The 20,479-nt window shown below is 42.4% G+C and overlaps 1 protein-coding gene across 1 annotated transcript in view; it reads left to right on the top strand.

Moving 5' to 3' along the window:
• zbtb17 (zinc finger and BTB domain containing 17) overlaps window positions 1–19,830 on the top strand; it is a 40,809-nt gene extending 20,979 nt beyond the window's left edge. Inside the window, exons 6-15 of the mRNA XM_069918881.1 lie at window positions 2,221–2,483; window positions 3,486–3,628; window positions 4,201–4,501; window positions 6,428–6,515; window positions 8,947–9,063; window positions 10,746–10,866; window positions 11,319–11,449; window positions 15,959–16,183; window positions 18,202–18,291; window positions 18,826–19,830. Coding sequence (XP_069774982.1) covers window positions 2,221–2,483; window positions 3,486–3,628; window positions 4,201–4,501; window positions 6,428–6,515; window positions 8,947–9,063; window positions 10,746–10,866; window positions 11,319–11,449; window positions 15,959–16,183; window positions 18,202–18,291; window positions 18,826–19,076 — 1,730 coding nt within the window. The 3' untranslated portion in view covers window positions 19,077–19,830. The remainder of the gene's footprint in view (window positions 1–2,220; window positions 2,484–3,485; window positions 3,629–4,200; window positions 4,502–6,427; window positions 6,516–8,946; window positions 9,064–10,745; window positions 10,867–11,318; window positions 11,450–15,958; window positions 16,184–18,201; window positions 18,292–18,825) is intronic.
• Window positions 19,831–20,479: the final 649 nt, after the last annotated feature.

Genomic DNA, 20,479 nt, shown 5'->3' with positions numbered 1-20,479 from the left:
TATTCCTTGAAAACTAAGGTTCCCTATTCCTGTTAACTTTGCCTTTAATCCTAATAGGAACATGTAAGCTCTGCACTTTCAAAATTTTGCCTATGAAGGCCTTCCACTTTTACTGACCACATCCTTTCCAGAAAACAACTTATCCCAATCCACTCCTCCTAGATCCTTTCTCATTTCCACAAAATTAGCCTTTCTCCAATTTAGAATCTCAACTTGAGGACCAGACCTAATTAACTTGAAACTATTGACATTATGGTCACTTGACCCAAAATCTTCTGTCACCTGATCTGCCTGGGCCCCTAATAGTATTGCATCCTATCTTTGCCTTCTCTGAGCTCTGCAAGACCTGCTGAGTTTTCCAGCATTTCTGTGCTTTTACTACAATCACAGTATCTGCAGACTTGCTTCTTTCACTGGCAATACAATAAAACCCCTAGTATCCAGCACCTGTGGGGAATTGGTGATGCCTGATAAGTGTGTTTTCCAATTGCTTGAGACTTGCACTTACAATACTTAACTAATACATCTGCATTAAGAACAGATAAAAATACTATACTGTACTTACACTGAACAAACTTGCATGAATATATAAACCTTAAAGCCTTTTACTATACTTTAAGTCAAATTCTTTGAAAACCATCACTGCATCTGCAGGTTCCTTCCCCCTCAACGGAGTCACCCGAAAGGTGAACATTGTATAGATAATTAACCCCCTCCCTCCAAGTTTACAGATAAAACCTCTGACCGGGGCAACTCTTACTCTTACCTTCACCTTATCTTCTTTCCCTTAGCTTGCCTCCCCCTTTCCTCTCCATTCACAGATCCATCCCTCCTTCCCCTTTTGCTGCGGTGCCCTCCCTCCCTTATCCACCCATTACCTCCTGCCTTTGGGACCTCTCTCATGACTCAGATACTTGAATCACCATAATGTCGAGCGACATCAACCAACTCTTCATCCTGTGCGTCACCATTTTATTCAAATACAACTTTATTCAAACAACTGCTATGAGCAAAACATGACCAAGGCAGCCCGCTGGCTGAATATTTGCTCCCATCTTCACCAAAGTTTATCACAAGATTAAGGAGCAGAAGCAGGCCCATTGGCCCACCATTCTATCCTCCCTCTCACCCCCACTCCCCATCTTTCTCCCGTATCCCTTGACTAATCAAATACCTGTCAATCTCTGCCAGAGACCTCACTTTCACATCCACCTATAATAAGTTTCACAACCCTCTTTAAAAAAAAATGCCCAGATCATTGTTTTATATTTGCGCCTTTTTATCCTGAAGTTATGCCCTCGTGTCCGAGAATCCCCTACCATGGGAAATATCCTTGCCACATCTACTCTGCCTTGGCCTTTCAGCATTGGAAATACCTCTGAGGTCCCCCTTTATCCTTCTGTACTCCAATGAATACAAGCCAAGAGCCAACAAACATTGCTCCTATGCTAGCCCTTTCATTCCTGCTAACATTCTAGTAAATCTTCTCCAAACCATCTCCAACACCAGCATGTCTTTTCTCTAATGCAATACCCAAAACTATCCACACAATACTCCAAGTGAGGTCTCACCAGTGCTTTATAGAGTCTCAGCATTACATCCCTTTTTATGTGTTCTTTCAGAGAACATTTACTTTTACAATTTTAAACATGTATTTTTTAAATTTTATTCTTATTTATTTTAATTTTTTTTTCATTTTCCTTGATTTTTTTTGGCCAGTTGCTTGACTTCTGGATACCAGGGGTTTTATTGTTTTAAGATTCTATTTTTGAGAACGATGTTACGGCCAAGAGAAGGAATAGATTTATTTATTTTCCCTCTCCATAATTCCAGTCTCTCTCACCTAGAACTTGACTTTGAGATTCCAGAATTCCTCCACTCAAATGGTCAGTGCTGACAGGAGATCGGAGTGTGAGGGGTATTAAAAGCCGAGGCTAATTCTCCTTGTCTATGCAGGCTTTCTAACAAGAGTCACTGGAATCAGGAGTAGGAACCCTAGTTGATATTTTTTATCTCCTGATCGTGGTCCATGACAAGAAGCCAGCTGCCAAACCTGTGCGACTTCTTACCGGATAAACTCACTCTACATAGAGCAGGGCATAACCAATGATACTGGGCAAGAGCATTGGCATCAGGGCAATTTAGAGCCAATTATTTTCAAAGAATATTGCTTGCTGCACTGGGCTGATAAGATTCCACATTTTTTTTTCAATTCTACAGAGATAGCTGATGTTGAACTCAAGGAGACAGACACGGCAGGGTCTGATAACACAGACATACAGGAGAACGGGGATGAGTTAGCACACAGTCACGGAGACAGTCAGCCCTATTCTGAGTACAGTGAGAATCTGGATGGTGTCTTTGAGACAGATGTAACGCTGGAGGATCAGGACAGCAGTCCCGATACCAGACGGCACCGCTTTGGGCACTACATTGATCGCACCGAGTCACGTCCATACGGGTCGATAACGCACAAGTGTAAGGTAATGGCGTTTACTTGCACCAATCGGATTCCTTCTCCCTTTGGGATAGGTCTCCCCATCCAGTGCCTCACCCTTGGAATCTCAGTGCCCCTTTCTGTGCTTTGTGTTTCCACTTGACCCTCTCCCCCTCCCCTCTTTCCTGTCACTCCCCCACAATCACCACTGCTGAACATCTTGCTAGCTGTCAAACCCCCCCACAACCTGTGATTATTGTGCTGCATCTCGAGCTTTGTTTGCCTTTATCAACCTGAACCCTGTGAGGGGAGCTAGAGCAGACAGGGCTTGCACTCTCTTGGGTTGAGAATAGGAAGTAACTTCAGTGAAACCTACATCTTTCTAATGGCACTTAACCGGCTGGATCTCCTGGCTAGGGTTTCTGAAACCAGATAGTGGGGGTCACAGTCTCAGAATAAGTGATCTACTGTTCAGGTTCAAGTTATGGCTACTCACCGAGTATCTTCTACAAGAGGCAAGTGACTCTTTAGTGACCTGTATACACAAAGGGTGTAGAGCCTGAGTCTTCAGTATGTTCATAGCAGATATTTTTAAATACCGTATATACTCATGTATGGTCGATCCTGTGTAATAGTCAACCCCTCCCCCCCCCCCCCTTTTATTGGCCCTAAAATTGGGTTTATTCCATGTGACCCATGTGAAAGTTGACCCTCCCCCCCCATCTCTATTTTTGATCCTAGCCATCTGAGCTCGCAGCACCCTGAATCTAGTCTTGTCCCCCCCTCCCCAGACCCGGCCAACTGAGCTCCTGACGCTTTGAAGGGCACAGGCACTTACTGCAGTCAAAAGTAGGACTCATGCAAAAGTCAACCCCCCCACCCCAAATTTGACCTGAAAAATTGATCCAAAATACTTGACTATTACGCGAGTATATACAGTATTGAGAGAATTTCTGGATGCAGAATTAGTGGCTGATGTTATTGAATGGCAGATGAGGCTTCCAGTATTACAATGATTTAAGTCTGTCCTTTACTTTCTTACCCGCAGGACTGCGGAAAGGAGTTTACACACACTGGAAACTACAAGCGGCACGTCCGCATTCACACAGGAGAGAAGCCATTCTCCTGCAGAGAGTGCAATAAGGCATTCTCTGATCCTGCTGCCTGCAAAGCACATGAGAAAACCCACAGGTACGGGAACCCGAGAATTCTCGGGTTTACTGCGCTACTTGAGAAGGGAGCTCTTCATTCGCTTCAAAAGGCTATGATGAGAAACCAACTGGTATTTATGATTGGGATATTTGTGATGGGTGTTAATACACAGTGGTACTCTTTCCTCAGAATAAGAAGCAATGTAGATAACTAATTTTATCTTGAGACACAGAGAGAGAAAAGAAGGGATAACAAAAGGGAAGCACTGTGATAGAGGGTAATGCAGGAAAGGTTTAAAGAGCTGTGTGTGGGGGAACAGTACAGCCTGAATGGGACTGGGTGTCAGGAATCAGCACGGCCTGGGAATGTGTGTGTAGGGGAACAGTACAGCCTGGGGTTGTTTTCGTAGGTGTACAGTACGCCTTAACTGTGTGTGGGGAACGGCACGGCCTGGAACTGTGTGTTGGTGACGGGGAACGGCATGGCCCGGGACTGCATGTGGGGGAACGGCATGGCCCGGGACTGAATGTGTGGGAACGGCATGGCCCAGGACTGCGTGCCGGGAAACAGAACAGCCTGTGGATAGTTGACTGTATCTGCTCTGCCTACAGTCCAGTCAAGCCTTACTATTGTGAGGAGTGTGGGAAGAGCTACCGGCTGATAAGTCTGCTGAATCTGCATAAGAAGAGGCACACAGGTGAGGCCAAATACACATGCGAAGACTGCCGGAAGTCCTTCACCACCTCTGGCAACTTGAAACGGCACCAGCTGGTGCACAGTGGTGAGAAGCCCTACCAGTGTGACTACTGCATGCGGTCGTTCTCCGATCCCACTGCAAAAATGCGGCATCTGGAGATGCATGATGCCGACAAGGTTCACAAGTGTCCCCACTGTGAGAAACGATTCAATCAGGTAGGTCAGATTTGGCACCCTCCATCTCCTGGCACCCACTACTCTGAGTTGGCGCTAATGCCTTAATTGGGTATCTAATCCTGTAGCTTCTTTCCCCACTGAGGAAGTCTAGAGCAGGCAATCTGTCATATAGGGAGATTGTATTACTCTCCATGCTGAAAACATCCCACACTTCTCTGGGAAGGTCGTTGAAATATCTTCAGAAGTGGGAAAAGGTTGCCCAGAGTGCCAATCCAGATTTAGGGATGAGAGGTCAGATGTGTTGGAACACTGGTTGGAATTTTCCCTCTGGGGAGTTGAGTTCTTTTGAATTCTCTGCATTAGAGGCACTGTGTAACTTCAAGCTGAGATTGATGCCATCCATTGAGCTGTGGGAATCAGACTGATGGATCTCATTGAATGGTGGAGAAGAGTCAAGTAGGTGTGTCCAATCCTGCTCCACTCTCTTATCTTCTAATCCCTTCCCAATCCAGAGCCAGATCGACCTAGTGAGCAAGCAGCAAATGTTTCTTACAACCAGGCTTTTGGGGTGTAAAATGGTTAAATTAGCATCCAATTTTGTGTCCCCCAAAAAGAAAATCACAGCAAGAGTTCCTTTCCCAAGAATAGTTTGAATTTGTGAGTCTAAATTGTGACTTCAGGAAGGGAAAACCAGAGTTTTCATCCAGAGTTATGATCCAGTGATCATTAGGTCATCAGAGGTGGAGAGGGTAAGGAAACTTAAGTTCTTGGAGTCACTATCTAAAAGGATCCAACACACTAATGGCATCGTGAAGAAAGCACGTCAGCACCAGGGTTTCCAGTGGCATACCAAACATCAAATTTCAACAAACTTTCATCTACCCTCCTTCCTTCCCAACGTTGTCTGTTTTATATTGTACTGATTTGCTGTCAGAATGTTTCTGTCAAGTTAATGTCAGCTGATTGCATGAGTACAACCTAATGAGAAAGCATTCTCTGATCCTCGGTGAAAAACATGCAGACACGCAACCAGATATAACACACATACAGACAAATAATACATGTGGAGAACAAGTATTCAAATATGCAAATAAATATTGTTCCCTGAATGTGAAAGTCTCGGATGGATAGTGTGAGCAGTTCATTTGGGTGTTTAGGTTTCTCACTGCCCATGGGAAGAAGCTGTTTCTTCGTCTGGTGGTGCTGGCTCTGCTACTCCTGTATCTCTTTCCCAATGGGAGCAGCTGAAAGATGCTGTGTGTAGGGTGGAAGGGGTCCTCAATGGTTTTGTGCACTCTCTTCAGACAACGATCCCATTAGATCACGTTGATTGGAGGGGGGGGGGTGGGAGGGAGACTCCAGTGATCCTCTCAGCCTCTTTTATGGTCCTGTGGATTGACCACTTATCCATTTCTCTGCACCAACTGTAGAACACTGATGCAGACAGCCAGGATGCTCTCGATAGAGCTCCGATAGAATGTTGACATAATGGTGGCTGGTAGTCTTGCCTGCTCCAGTCTTCTCAAGAAATTGCCCTTTCCTGACAAGTGAGATGTTGAGTGTCCACAATAGGTCACTAGTTAAGTGGACTGCACTTCTGAGTTGTTGATATGTGGTCATTCCTGGTCCTCCTGAGTTCTGTTGCTGAGCTGACTGCTATTATTATAATTATTTTCTGAAAGCTCTGTTTTCCACTTCCTGTGCCGGCCACCTAGGTCAGAGTTCACCTGCCTGTGGCCAACTGCCAAGGTCAGAGTCCCGTTGAAGTGCAGAACCTTTAATTTCACCATCGAGGGAGGAAGTCGTTCAGTTTTTGTGCAAAGAAAGTTTTGGAACTGGAATCTGTCATCACACTCGCTCATTGCATTTTTGTGGGATTTGTACTCGATTTTAATTGGTAATTCATTCCCAAATCTTTGAAGATATCAGGAACTGGTAATGAAAATTAATGTCTGTGTTTTACAGCTAGGAAACTTGAAAGCCCATCTGAAAATTCACATTGTAGATGGACCTCTGAAGTGCAGAGAATGTGGGAAGCAGTTCACTACATCAGGTGAGAGCTGAGCTCACCATGACTGTCGTTCCAACTTTATGAAAAGGGTAATAACTTGCTAGGCCATTCTGCCACACACCTTGCCCAGACGTGACATCAGCAGGTATGTGATCAGGAAAGAAACTGGACTGAATTAACTGACCTTCACCAGAATGCAGCAAGAGCTGCTCCATGTTGACATTTGTGCTCCCGGGCTGGAGAGTAACTGAAGTCCTTTCTCAAACTCTGCCCTCTTGAGTCAGGAGGTTGTAGGCCCAATACTTCCTGAAGAAATTTGGACGTAACCCAAGCTTTCAGACTTGTGCAGTTCTCAGATAGTGCTGTATTGCTAAAGGTGCCAGCTTTCAGCCAGTTCAACAAAGGTGACACCCCTTGATTTCACATGAAGAGGAGCAGAATGATCTCCCTGGTGACCTGGGCAATATCACTGACAACAAATCTTTTCAACAGGTTTTCTTCCTGAAAAAAAAATGGGATAATGATAGACAACTTCAAGCTGAACACAAAGATCATTTCAAATTTGCTGCATCACGTGGAAGTTGGAGAAACATTAAATTAACTTTTATTGAATGTAGCACATTTAATCGCATAATGATGCTGACACATTGCATTAGTTCGACTGACCTAAAAATGTTTTGCCGCTGATTTTCATTTGTACTCAGCATCTGATGCCTCTCATGTCAGTGTCCAACAATAGTCGGCCAGCATTGATGGATTCCAGTTGCCCTGGTACAGTACTGCTTTTCCATGGAAAAGTAAAACTTTTCCCTATGTTCGTTACTGAGATCAGCAGAGAAGTGTGAGTGCAGAAAATGCATTTTCAATGTCGTGTTGTGCTTCATGGTTTTGTTTGCTTGAAGTCGACCAAAATATGGCAGGACATCAAAAAATAGGTTATATCTAAAAAAAAGGATATGATCGGAAAATTTCATGGTGTTTTTTGTGGTCAGTAGCCCAAAATCCATAAAAAACATCCAAAGGTATTCAGGAAGCAGAATCTTTGCTGTCCAGTGTAATTATCCCTCAAATAGGTTTATGAAACTTTTTTTGTTATTTGTGGGACCTTTTTCATTTGAAGAAAGGCTTTAATTAGTTCAAACTTCGATGTCCCTCAGCAATAAAGGACTTTTGAAAATGTTGTCATTTATGTTTTTTTTTTACACAGCCACTGAGTTCCAGGAAATTATTCCCAATTCCCCAGAACGCAGTCTGTGTAAAAATATTGGAACGGGAATAAGGACTCATCCCCGTTCCGACATTTTACCTCCTCGACCCCTGGTAATTTTCATGGATCGCCTGCGGTCTGAACTGAACTGCAGACAGTCTGTGAACGACAGGCTCCTTAAATATCGCATTTCAGATATTCTGTCTAAACTTGCGGTGTGATAACGGGTATTTGGAGTTCGTTCCTGTGTGAACGGCCACTCCCAGAAGGTAGGGAGTCACTTTAGAACAGAAAAATCACACAAGTTCAATGTTTAAAAAAAAAACTGTTGGAAGGACTGGAAACACCATCCAATTCGCATGTAGCAAAATCTTACATGGAGCACTGTGATAATGGCTTAGTACTTCCTAGTGTTGATAAAGGGATACATATTGACCAGAGTGCCAGAGAAAGCTATTGTGTTCTTCTTTGAAGTACCATGGGATCTGTTTACTTGAGAAGGAAGGCAGGATCTTAGTTTAATTCCCATTTATAAGGAGGCATTTTAGGTGTGCACCAAAGGGTGAGCTGACATTTTGGGTGCTGAAGACTGTGGAGTGGCTCTTGAACCCACAACCTGTCTTTGACTTCATTGTTATCTTGGCTCTGTGAACTGTAACTGTCACTCAAGCTCCATAGAAAGAGACTCCTGAGACAGGGGTTGGGCCGAAATGTCAACCGCCTTTCCCTTTCTATGGATGCTGCGAGACCTCCCGAGTTTCTCCAGCACTTTTGTGCACTGCACCAGACCCCAGCGTCTGCGGTCTTTCTTGTTTATCTCTTTATTAAATGAGTAATAATCCACTGGAAATTCCATCATGTCTTGCTCTATTGGGACTTTGTGTCGTTAAGAGAGGCCAGCACAGTTGGTGTAGCGGTTAGCTGAATATTATTACAACACCAGCAACCCCAGTTCAAATCCATTGCTGGCTGTATGTTCTCCCCCTGATCACGTGGGTTTCCTCTGGGTACTCCGGTTTCCTCCCACATACTGAAAACAGAAGTACGGATTTAGAAGGGAATTGGTCACATGGGCGGCGCAGGCTCGTGGGCCGGAAGGGCCTGTTACTGTGCTGCACCTCTTACAAAAAAAAAACAAGTCAGTTCTCAACATGGTCAGGAACAGAGCTGTGGGATGCTTTGTAGCTTTCTCGTAGGACATCACCAATTTATTACAAGTCCTTTTCCCTTGATCCTTGCTCCAGCTCTGTTTGATCTTGTTTTCAGGAAACCTTAAGCGACACCTGCGAATCCACAGTGGTGAGAAGCCGTATGTCTGCTCGCACTGCCAACGAGCATTTTCCGATCCTGGAGCACTGCAGCGCCATGTACGCATTCACACAGGTATCTGAATATCCCGCTGTTCAGATCAGATTATCAGAGCTCATTACATTTGATGCAGGCGGGAGGAGATCTGTTGTCTGATAACGATGCTGCCTTTTGTCTGCTGCTGGTGACCTCGAGCTGAGTTGGATCATTGGCTGGGTCACAGCTTCATGACTGATCTGGGTGTGGTTGTAATCACGTCGGTACCTGCTTTCCCTGGAGACGGAGGATCTGCCACGTCTCTCTGCCCCTTTTCCCTCATCCTTGCAGCCAGCTGCATGCCTGCATTTACCAGATGCCATCTGTTAGTTTTCTTTGTTCCTTTTTTCCTCCTTGGATTAGTTTCCCATGCCACTCAAAAGCACAATAAGAATTTGACTTGATAAATAGCAATACATTCCCAGTTGGGTGGCAGACCACAGAGGTCCAGGCTCAACTGCTGTAATTGGTGGTACGATCGCTTTGACTGGTCTCACTGAGTCAGAAAGCTGCAAAGTCAAGATCCTGTCCTGAGAGGGAACACAGAGCTTCCAGACTAGCAGTAAGGGAATGATGTATAGTAAGGGTTTTACATGAGACATTAAACTCGCCTCATGGATAGTGATGGGCTGATAATTATCCCTCTATAAACCATTATCACGCTGCCGTTCCTGTGAGCATATTGGCTGCCCAGTTCCAATATCACCACACTTCCAAAGCTGAGCACTTTTAACTTTCGTAAGGCATCAGGATTCCAGGTACCAGCAAGTCCTTCCTGATTTTCCCAGTGGCCCGTGACCAGCAAGGGGAGAAACTTATTCCTGATCACTTGCAAACATGTACAAATCAGGCAAGGACAGAGTCAGGTTTGGGCCCATTCCCAACAGACAGAACTTGTTGGCATTCACTGCTTGAAGTTGCAAATCAGCTGAGGGGTCGTGTGATACTACTAACGCAGTGCTGGAGAAACTCAGCTGGTCGAGCAGTATACTTTTGTGTAGCAAAGATAAAGATTCATAACCAACATTTAATTTTTGATCCCTTCATCAAAGTATAAAAACATATCGGCAGGCAGCTGAACAAAATAACCATATACAGCACAGAACAGGTCATTTGGGGAGAGGGGGAGAAGCACAATCCCACAGGCAGGAGGATGAGGGAGGGCACACCAGCAAATGGGGGGGGGGGTGATGGCTTTGAATGGAGAGCGAAGTGGGGTAGAGAGCTGGAGGAAAGGAGACAGGTATGGGAAGGAAGGGAGGTGACCAGGTGGAAAATCGAGTGCTGTTCCTCCAATTTACGGGTGGTCTTGGTGGGACAGCACATGAGGCCATGGACAAACGTGTGATTCAGGAAGAATCGGCAATTCCTGGAGAGGATGGAAAGCTGGTAGTTGGCCAGATGTAGTGGGAAGGAAAAGAAACTAATTTTACTGGTTTATAACATGTTATAACTCTTCTGAGGAAGAGATTTCAACCTGAAACATTATTGTTTTTTCTCAGACGCTGCCTGACCCACTGAGTGTTTGCAGCAGGCTCTGCTTTAATTTCAGATTTCTCTGGACTTCACCTGGAAACTGAGCCTCTTCTCAACTCGCATTCCCGCTCCCTTTCCCGTTTACCCGCAATGTTACATTTGCTCTCACCAACCCTTCCATGTTTCTGCGGCTGTGTTAAGTGTGCTGTTTTTTTTTTAATACATATATATATATATATATACAGGTGAGAAGCCCTGCATTTGCATCATTTGTGGGAAGAGCTTCACCCAGGCCAGCTCTCTGATCGCTCACATCCGACAGCACACAGGGGAAAAGCCATACGTCTGTGACCGCTGCGGGAAAAGGTCAGCAACAGGGATCCGCCAGTGCTCTGCCTTGTCTGCCTTGATGATCAAAGTTGCAAACTCAGAAAAAGGAAAGAATGGGGTTCCTGAGGAAAGAGAAGCTACTGTCAGGGAAGGGTTGAAGAAAATAGTGGTATAACTCAATCTTTTTTTAATTGGACATATAAGCAAAGTAACAGACTCTTCCAGCCCACAAGCCAATTACACCCAATTGACCCACACATTTTGAAGGACTGGGAGGAATACTGATGTAACCAGTACTGCGTTTTGTACAGAGGCCGCCATCAATTTTGAAGGTTATACTGAACGGATTAATTTTAATGAGTTCTGAGGTCTCCACGACTGGGGGTTTTAAATAAGCTCACCAGTACTGAGGGCAATAGTGGAGGTAACGTTACTCGGCTGTTGTTTGAGCTTGCTCTTTTCAAGTGATTTTTTTTCCCCCCCCCAAGATTTACACAGTCGAGCCAGTTGGCCAATCACATTCGGCACCACGACAACATCCGGCCACACCAGTGCCACATCTGCAACAAGGCGTTCGTCAATGCCGGCGACCTTGCCAAGCATGTTATCATCCACACAGGTGAGGCACAGCAGATGCTGACCTGCAGGCCCCAAGCTGCAATGATTTCTGAGACAAGTCCTCTTCAAATCCGTGATGCTGAAAAGATTTCCACTGTTGACAGTTGTTGTGTAAAGAATGGTTTAAAATGAGGGGGAATATGCTGGTTCAGTGGTTATAGTAACAGGATGAATGTGAAAGAACTTCCAATTTTAGAATTTTAATTGGTCTCCAAATGATATTCTTTGCAAAGGCACAGCCTATCTGGTCAGCATTGGAATGAGTAAAACATGAAAGTCTGCAAACACTGCTTGAAGTAAAAACACATTGCTGGAGAAACTCAGCAGGTCAAATAGTGCACTTTATGTACCAAAGGTAAAGATACAGCACATAACCAATGTTTCGGGCTTGAGCCCTTCACCAAGGCATGAGCGTAACATTTTATTCATACCTTGATGAAGGGCTTGTTGCAGTTCCGGACGTCAGGAGCAGTGCCGGCTGCCACTGATGATGTAAGCGATGCGACATCCGGGGGTTATAGAGTGCATGCAAATGTATGTTAAGTATCAGTATACGGGTGATGAATCTCAGATGCACGAGGAGAGTGAGAGTGTCAGGATCACCTGTGTGACAGTGAACCCATGAGAAGATCAGAGGAGGTGTTTGGGGAGTTGAAGGATGCAATGTTGTGTCTAGTGAATAGTAAAAGAAAGTTGACTTCACGGTGCTGAAAGAAACGAGTGACTGTATTCTTTGTTTGTCAGCTGTGGAAAAATCAGTGCCATTACAGGCTCATTCCCGAATCGTTGCTTATATATCTTCATATTTGCTACTGTTTGACCTACTGAGTTTCTCCAGCATTGTGTTTTTTATAGTATTGGAATGATCCAGGCCTACATTTTGTTGCTGTTTTGAGGCATCAAAAAAATTAGAGACTATTATTGTTCAAATTCAGGGATTTGAAATGACAGATAGCAAAAGCAGCTAGTCAATCCAGAACTCCATGGCATAAGTCATGCGTTTGTCACACTCTCCTTACATATGGCAGAAGTAAACAGTTTGGAGAAGGATATTAAAGAATTAGAAAAAAAATATCAAAGAACAGGACGACAAGAAGAATACAGATTACTGGAGAATAAAAAGCTAAGATATAATACAATACAAACATATAGAACAGAAAAGGCTATATTAAAAACTAACAATACTATGTTGGGTGAACAGGAACACAAAGTTTTAGCTTGGCAGATTAAAACAGAAGAGTCATCAAGAATGATAAATGCTATAAAAACAGAAACAGGCATTTTAGTATATAAGAAAAAAGAAATTAACGACACTTAGACAATATTACATGAAACTACAAATCAGAATTACTAGGAGATGAGAACGAAATGGAAGAGTTTTTGCTGAATGTCGAACTTCCGAGGCTGGTAGAGAGAGAAAGCTTAGAATTAGATATTCCCTTCACAAGGGAAGAAATTGAAAATGCCCAGGGCACCCTACAGGCTAATAAATCACCAGGAGAGGATGAATTTCCACCTGAGTTTTATAGACAATTCAAAGAATTATTAATGCTCCTTTTAATGGATGTCCTGGACCAAGCTGTGGAAACACAAGCCCTCCTGGAGTCATTCTCAACTGTGATTATTACAGTGTTACCAAAAAATAATAGGAACCCACAAAAAACTTTGACAAACAGACCAATATCCCTGTTAAATGCTAATTATAGAATATTAGCCAAAGCATTGGCTAATAGGTTAGGACAATACTTCAAAACTGATACAAATCCAAGCAGGATTTGTTAAAGGAAGACATTCCTCAAATAGTCTATGAAGATTATTTAACATAATGCACATGGCTAAATCTGAATGAAATCCAAGTATTAGAGTCTCCCTAGATGCAGAAAAAGCATTTGACCATTTGGAATGGCCCTTTTTATTTAAAACACTGGAAAATTTTGGTATAGGCACAAAATTTATAAATTAGGTACAACTTTATGCCATAAACCATAAGCTAAAATAATAACAAATAATTGACAGTATTCCCCTTGAGTAGATTGAGCAACAGGGATGCCCCCTGTCCACAGCACTTTTTATTTCAATTTCTTCCCTTGTGAAGGGAATATCTAATTCTAACCTTTCTCTCTCTACCAGCCTCGGAAGTTCGACATTCAGCAAAAGCTCTTCCATTTCGTTCTCATCTCCTAATAATTCTTATTTGTAGATTGAACTGCTAGCAGAGATAATAAGAAGGAATCTGGATATAAAGGGCTTCAAAGTCGGGCAAGAAGAACACAAAATCCGGTGTATTCGCCAATGATAGACTATTGTATCTATCAGAACTGGCTAAATCTTTGGAAAAATTACACTAGAAAAATATGGAAGAATATCAGACTACAAAATAAATATGAATGAAAGTGAGATAATGCCATTAACAAATTTTGAATATGAAAGATACCAAGGAGGAAGTAAATTTAAAGGGAAGACAGACAGAATAAAATATCTTGGAACAGCAATGGACAATAACTTGTAAAATCTGTACAAACTAAATTATCTTCCTCTTCTTGGGAAGATAGAAAGAGACCTACAAAAATGGAGAGACTGACCGATTACTTTAGTGGGAAGGGTTAACTGTGTCAAAATGAAAGTGATGCCAAGACTGCAATACCTTTTACGAACATTGCCTATTCTATGACTTAAAAACTTTTTTAAGCTACTAAACAACCATATTAGACAGTTCCTATGGAAATAATAAGGTACCAAGAATTGCATGAGAAAAACTGACATGGGACTACTGGTTGGGAGGACTTAGACTTCCAGATTTCAAAAAAATATTACCTATCTGCTCAGATTTCTCGCAGCCTTCTTCACTGAGGATAAACCCCTGTCTTCGGTTCAAATGGGAATGTACTCAATGGAGGAGGGGGAGGCAAAGGATTTTATCTGTAAGTGAAGTTTCAAATCACTAAGAAAAAGATGGATAATCCCATTCTAATACATATGATTAGAACATGGCAAGAATGAATGAATATATAGGTTTAAAAAAAGTAGGGCTATCAGTAAAAGCACCATTGTGTAAAAATGTGTTATTGCCTATGAACATGGGCAATAGAATATTGAATTTGTGGTATAACAAAGGTATAAGATATATTAATGACTATTACACAGAAGGAACTCTGATGTCTTTTGAGCAATTAAAATTAAAACACAAATATGGAGTGGTCAATGGAACCTTGTTCTGTTTTCTCCAGCGTAGATTGTTCTTAAGAGGAAGATGGCAACCAATGTAGACCCCACCTGAAATTATTGAAACCAGACCAACAGTTTGGATGGGGAATACATCCAAATTTATAACAAAAATGTACTATGGTCTCCAGAGCAAAAGTGCAAAATCAGGGTTGCAGAGGCCAAGGGAAAGATGGGAGTCAGACTTGGGTGTGGTGATTTCAGAAAGAAGCTGGTCAGATTGGTTGAAGGACAGCATGACATCAGTTATAAATGCAAGATATGGACTGGTTCAGTTTAATTTTTCACACCAATCATATCTTACCCCACAAAAGTTACACAGATCAAAAACCAAAATTTCAGAGATGCGTTTCAGATGTGGGACTGAGACAGGAACTTTTCTACGTGCCATGTGGTCGTGCGTGAAGGTGAGGCCAGTTTGGCAAGAAATCACAGAAATTTAACTAGGATAACAGGAGTGGCCTTCATGGGTGACCCAGACCTATCTACTAGATAATTTCATGGAAATAAGTGACAAATTGTCAAAATATCAAATCTCATTTATAAAAATAGCACTGGCAGTAGCAAAAAAAATGCATCACAATCACTTGGAAGTCCAACTCCCCTCTACTTAGCACGATGGACTGCAGAAATGAACAGCTGTATACCTATGGGGGGAAAAAAATCACATACAACTTAAAAAATAAATATGACATTTTTGTAAAGGTCTGGTAGCCACACCTGGACCACATAGGGGCCGAGATACAGAAATAAAAAGGAAAAAAAAACTGTTATAAAAGTAACTGTTATAAATACAAAAACGTGGTTTTCCCAACTGTCCTCTACATACTGAAAAAAGCTCTGACGGTGAATGGATCTGTATGTATGGAAGGGGAGGAAGGAGGGTGGGAAGTACTGTTTTGCTTTTGTTGTGTTTGTGAAAAAAAGTTTAGTATATTTATTTAAAATGTTACTATGTATAAATTTTGGGAAAAAAACAAAAATAAAATATTAAAAAAAAATATCTGATATAATCTGAGGTTTGCTAAAGTTGTTGCAGTTATAACTTTCAAGGGGTATCAAAGACAGAAATGTGTAATGGATAGCAAAGTGAACACTTAAAAACTTGTAATACTGATCAAAACTCCTGGATATCCAAAGGAAAGTTCCACGTAACATGAGGCCTCCTTATGCCTTGAGAGTTGGTTATAATTTGTGGCCCATTTCAATTAAGAATAAACAGTGCAGGTAGGTTATGTGCAGGAGATGGTTCAGTGCTGATCCCTGTAATCATCTACTTCCCGTTCAGGTGAAAAGCCCTATCTCTGTGACACATGTGGACGAGGCTTCAATCGGGTTGACAACCTCCGCTCGCATGTTAAAACTGTGCATCAAGGAAAGACGGGACTGAAAAAACTCAAAAGCAAAGATGAAGAAGAAGACGAAAACAGGAATGTCGTCACTGTCACAACGGATACTATGGTTACCTTGGCAACTGAGGCACTGGCCGCTACAGCCGTCACCCAGCTGACAGGTGAGCATTGCCATTACTGTGGCCTTGTAGTATCGTTGGTTCTGTCAAAAGGTACATTGAAAAATTGAGAGCAGAGAAATAAGTTTCAGCCAGTCAGGCATCTGGTACAATGGGGTATGCAGCTTTTTAACAAAATCTAACCTTGCCAGTAAAACTTCTGTTACCCAGAAGTCAAGCAACCAACAGACTCAAGCAACCAGCAGAACAATTTCAGAAAATAAATAGGTAAAGAATATGGGTTTAAAATTGGTGCACCTCACCGTTAGTTCGCCAATCGTGCAACACACAATCTCAAGCAACCGGAAAATGCACTTTACTGGAATTTACCAATCCCCTTAGGTTCCAGATACCAGAGGGGCTTTCACTATAGTTTGAATAAGTAAATAAAGTAATCATTCATACATACAGTGAAGGATCTGCAGGGAAAGGTCACAGTTCTGGATGTTTCTGCTGAAGCAGACAAATTAGTTGAAACTTGTTAGAAGTCAGGAACTATTTAAGTTTGTAAATTTGATAATGTATTCAGGTAGAAGGTGACTATCAACACTTTTATTGGGATGTTGACTAGAACATTCCATATTTATATATTTTAGAAACCTTTATGAATAAAGTATATTTTAAAATGAGTAAAATGGCCAATGTCAAGAATTTGCAATGTGAACATTGATCAAATCATGATTCACTCATGTGGACACAAGTGTCACCAGCCAAAATATGTTCCCGAGGTGAATGAATGATGCAGTATTTATCCCTGTCGCTGATAACACTGAGTAACAAGTTTTTTCCAAAAGATTTGCTTCCTGAAACAAAGTTGAGGATTACGATAGGCAACTTTCTGCTGAATACAAAAAAATTTCAGATTTGTATAAAGTTGGAGTATCATTCGATTAACTTTTATTTATCATGTTTAATCGCATAATGATACTAACACATAGTGTTAGTTCAACTGACCCTCCAAAAGGTAGTAGACACAGCCCAGGACATCACAGGAAAAACCCTTCCGAGTATTGAGAACATCTAGAGGGAACGCTGCCGTCAGAGTGCAGTGACAATCATCAAGGAACCACACCACTCAGCACTATTCCCAGGAAAGAGGTCTAGTTGCCACAAGACTCGCACCACCAGGTTGAGGAACAGCTGCCGCCCCTCCACCACCAGACTCCTCAACAACAATCTCAACCAGCGGCTCATTTAAGGACTCTTACTTGTACACTTTGTTGATTTTAAAAAAAAATTCTTTCTGGATTGCATAGTTTGTTTACATTCATTACCTGTTTACAGTTTATTTGTTTACATGTATACGCTGTATACCAATAGTGGTAATTCTGCCTCGCCCTCAGGAAAAAAAATCTCAAGATTGTATGTGATTTCATGTACTCTTGACAATAAATCTGAAATCTGACCTAAAAACGTTTTGCTGCTGATTTTTGTATGTACTCAGCATCTGATGCCTCTTGAGACAGTGTCCAACAGTAGTCGGCCAGTATTGATGAATCCCAGATGTCCTGATACATGGTCACAATGTCCTGGTGAAACCTATCACCATGTTCATCACTGACTGCTCCAAGATCAGCAGGGAAGAAGTTCAAGTGCAAATGCATAAAATAAATTTTCAATGATATGTCGCACTTTATGGTTTTGTAGCTTGAAGTAGACTTAAAATATGACAGGAAATCTCAAAAATAGGTTATATCTTTAAAAAAAATCAGTTTGTGATAGGAAAATTTTAAGGTAATTTGTGATCAGCCAAAAATCCATAAAATATACCCCATCGTGTTCAGGAAGCAAAATCTTTGTTGTCCAATGTAATGTTTCTGACTTCCCATTGGTGTTTGATCCCTGTCACTGATAATATTCTGACTTCCCATTGGTGTTTGATCCCTGTCACTGATAATATTCTGACTTCCCATTGGTGTTTGATCCCTGTCACTGATAATATTCTGACTTCCCATTGGTGTTTGGTCTCTGTATTCATGGAGCACACTGTGAGGATTGGTTTGATTGCTGTTTTCTTTCAGTGGTCCCAGTGGCAACGGCTGTAACTGCAGATGAAACGGAGGTCCTGAAGGCAGAGATTACAAAAGCAGTGGAACAGGTTCAGGAGGCAGGTGAGCAACATTAGGGTTTCGGTATTGAAGTCACCTCAACACCCAGAATGCAATCTGATCGCCACAATTTGATATCAGCTTAGTCCCTACTGTGCGTCCATTGTACCCCACTTTTCCCACCTACACCTATTCCCCACTCTATTCCAACTGTTCCCCTCATGAAGTGTTGAAACATGGGGAGTGCAACTGCAAGTAAATAACCACAAACAAGGTGATTCCTGGTTAAGTTATGTTGATTGAGGGAAGGACTTTGAGAATAACCCCCCCTTCTTCTTCACAGCATTGTTTACATCTCCCTCAGAGGGCGGTGTTGATTTAACTTGCCTTTAGGGCACCACCTCTTGTGAGTGCAGCTATCCTTTGCTGCATTGGGATGGATACCTTGGTTTCTGTGAGACAATATAGCTTTCCCATTTAGTAAAAATCAAGATGTATTTTTACTGTGAGATGGGGCCAATGTCAGCCATTGGACTTCTTTAGTTCAGTGTTGGATATTTTAGTTAATGCCATCTTCGCTGGCTGTTTTCTCTACAGATCCAAATGCTCACATTCTGTACGCCTGTGATTCCTGTGGGGAGAAGTTCCTGGAGGCCAACAGTCTGGCGCAGCACGTGCGCATTCACACAGCCCAGGCACTGGTCATGTTCCAGGCTGACACAGACTTTTATCAGCAGTATAGCAATGGCAGCTGGCAAACTGAACATGTCATCCAACCGGGAGAGCTTCTCTTCCGAACACGAGATGGGATAGATCTCCCGACCACGGCTGCTGGACCCCAGTATTGAGCTGCTGGAATCCCTCACAGAAGAGGGTTGTTGCAGGGATGAGATACATTGTGCAAATTGTGTCTCAGAGCAGAAATGCTCTGCTCCATCTACTATCCTGACTGCGGCAACTCAAACACAATCTTCACATTAAAGTATAGAAAGCTGCAAGGCCAGCTCCATGACTACAACTTAACACCTATTAGAGAGACTGTATATGAGCTCTACAATCAAACTAAACATAACGTTAAAACTGACACTAACAGTTCACAGCTTGAGAACCACGATAAAACAATCGGGATGATTTAAACTAATGGTGCCTGCTGTAGAATGTCAGGGATTGGCTTTTATTACTCTGGTGTCTGATCTGATTTCTCCACATTGAATGCACTAAGTCCAGCACAATTTGGGTTGGAAGAGGAGTCGGGTGGAAAGGAGCTTTCAGAATCTCATGGGTCTGAACTTACAATTAGAAGCCAACATTATGCACTCCACTGGATCAAACTGAGGAGTGACTAAGGAAATGTACCTCCAATGAGTGAGAGCTATTACCATCAGTCAGGCAGCACCAACACTATTGGTCATGGTCTCCTGCCCATCGTGCAGTCTGTAATGAAGAACGCATATCAGGCGGCAAGCTTCATTGTCAGCTACTAGAGAGCTCATTGGGAGAAAGCCCCATCTACGGCACTTCATTGATGGGATCTAAACTCTAGACTTATTTATGTAAGGCAGCTGCTATCCACAAGTAATAAAGTGGGAGCTGGTTCTGTCAGTGCTGTGTAGTGGTGTAAGTCTGTACTGTATATATTTAAGATCTGTAAGTTAATGGGATTTAATCTTCAAACCAATATTTTTGTCACTTGGAATCAAGAATTTATTGAGGTTGACCCTGATTGGTATTGGATTCCACAGGGACGATAAGTGAAGGCGAGGAATTGAGTGAGGACTTGCTATTGAGTCATTGAAACTGAAGCAACTATTTTTATCATGTACCTCAAAGTCTCCACATTTTAGTCAGTTAGTAGAGGATATATTTTTAGAGGCAAGCACTGCCTGTCCTCTTCAGGGACCATCACGCGAAGTGAAATGATCTTTTTCTCCAGATATAGTCTGCAGTTTTTGTCTCCAGTTGTTGGTATCTGTGACTGAAACCCAGTGCATGAGTTCTCATGTCTTTACAGGGTTTCTGCCGTCATCTTGATCCTGGACTTTTCTTCCCAATTTTGTGCCATTTGAGTGATGTCTCTGTGGAGTCATGAACTGAACTTGAAACTGGGCTTGATAGAATGCATGATCCATTGTCAGTTACAACAGCAATGCTGACCATTGGCACATGGTGTAGGGGTCGAGAAGTCGCAGGTCTTTTATTTCTCTCCACAACTATTTATGTTGAAATTAATGAGACTCTGGACAACCGAAAT

The sequence above is a fragment of the Narcine bancroftii genome, chromosome 2 (genome assembly GCF_036971445.1).
Source record: "Narcine bancroftii isolate sNarBan1 chromosome 2, sNarBan1.hap1, whole genome shotgun sequence".
Taxonomy (NCBI): domain Eukaryota; kingdom Metazoa; phylum Chordata; class Chondrichthyes; order Torpediniformes; family Narcinidae; genus Narcine; species Narcine bancroftii.
Note: the sequence above shows the minus strand (reverse complement) of the source record. Positions and strands in the feature narration are given on the sequence as shown.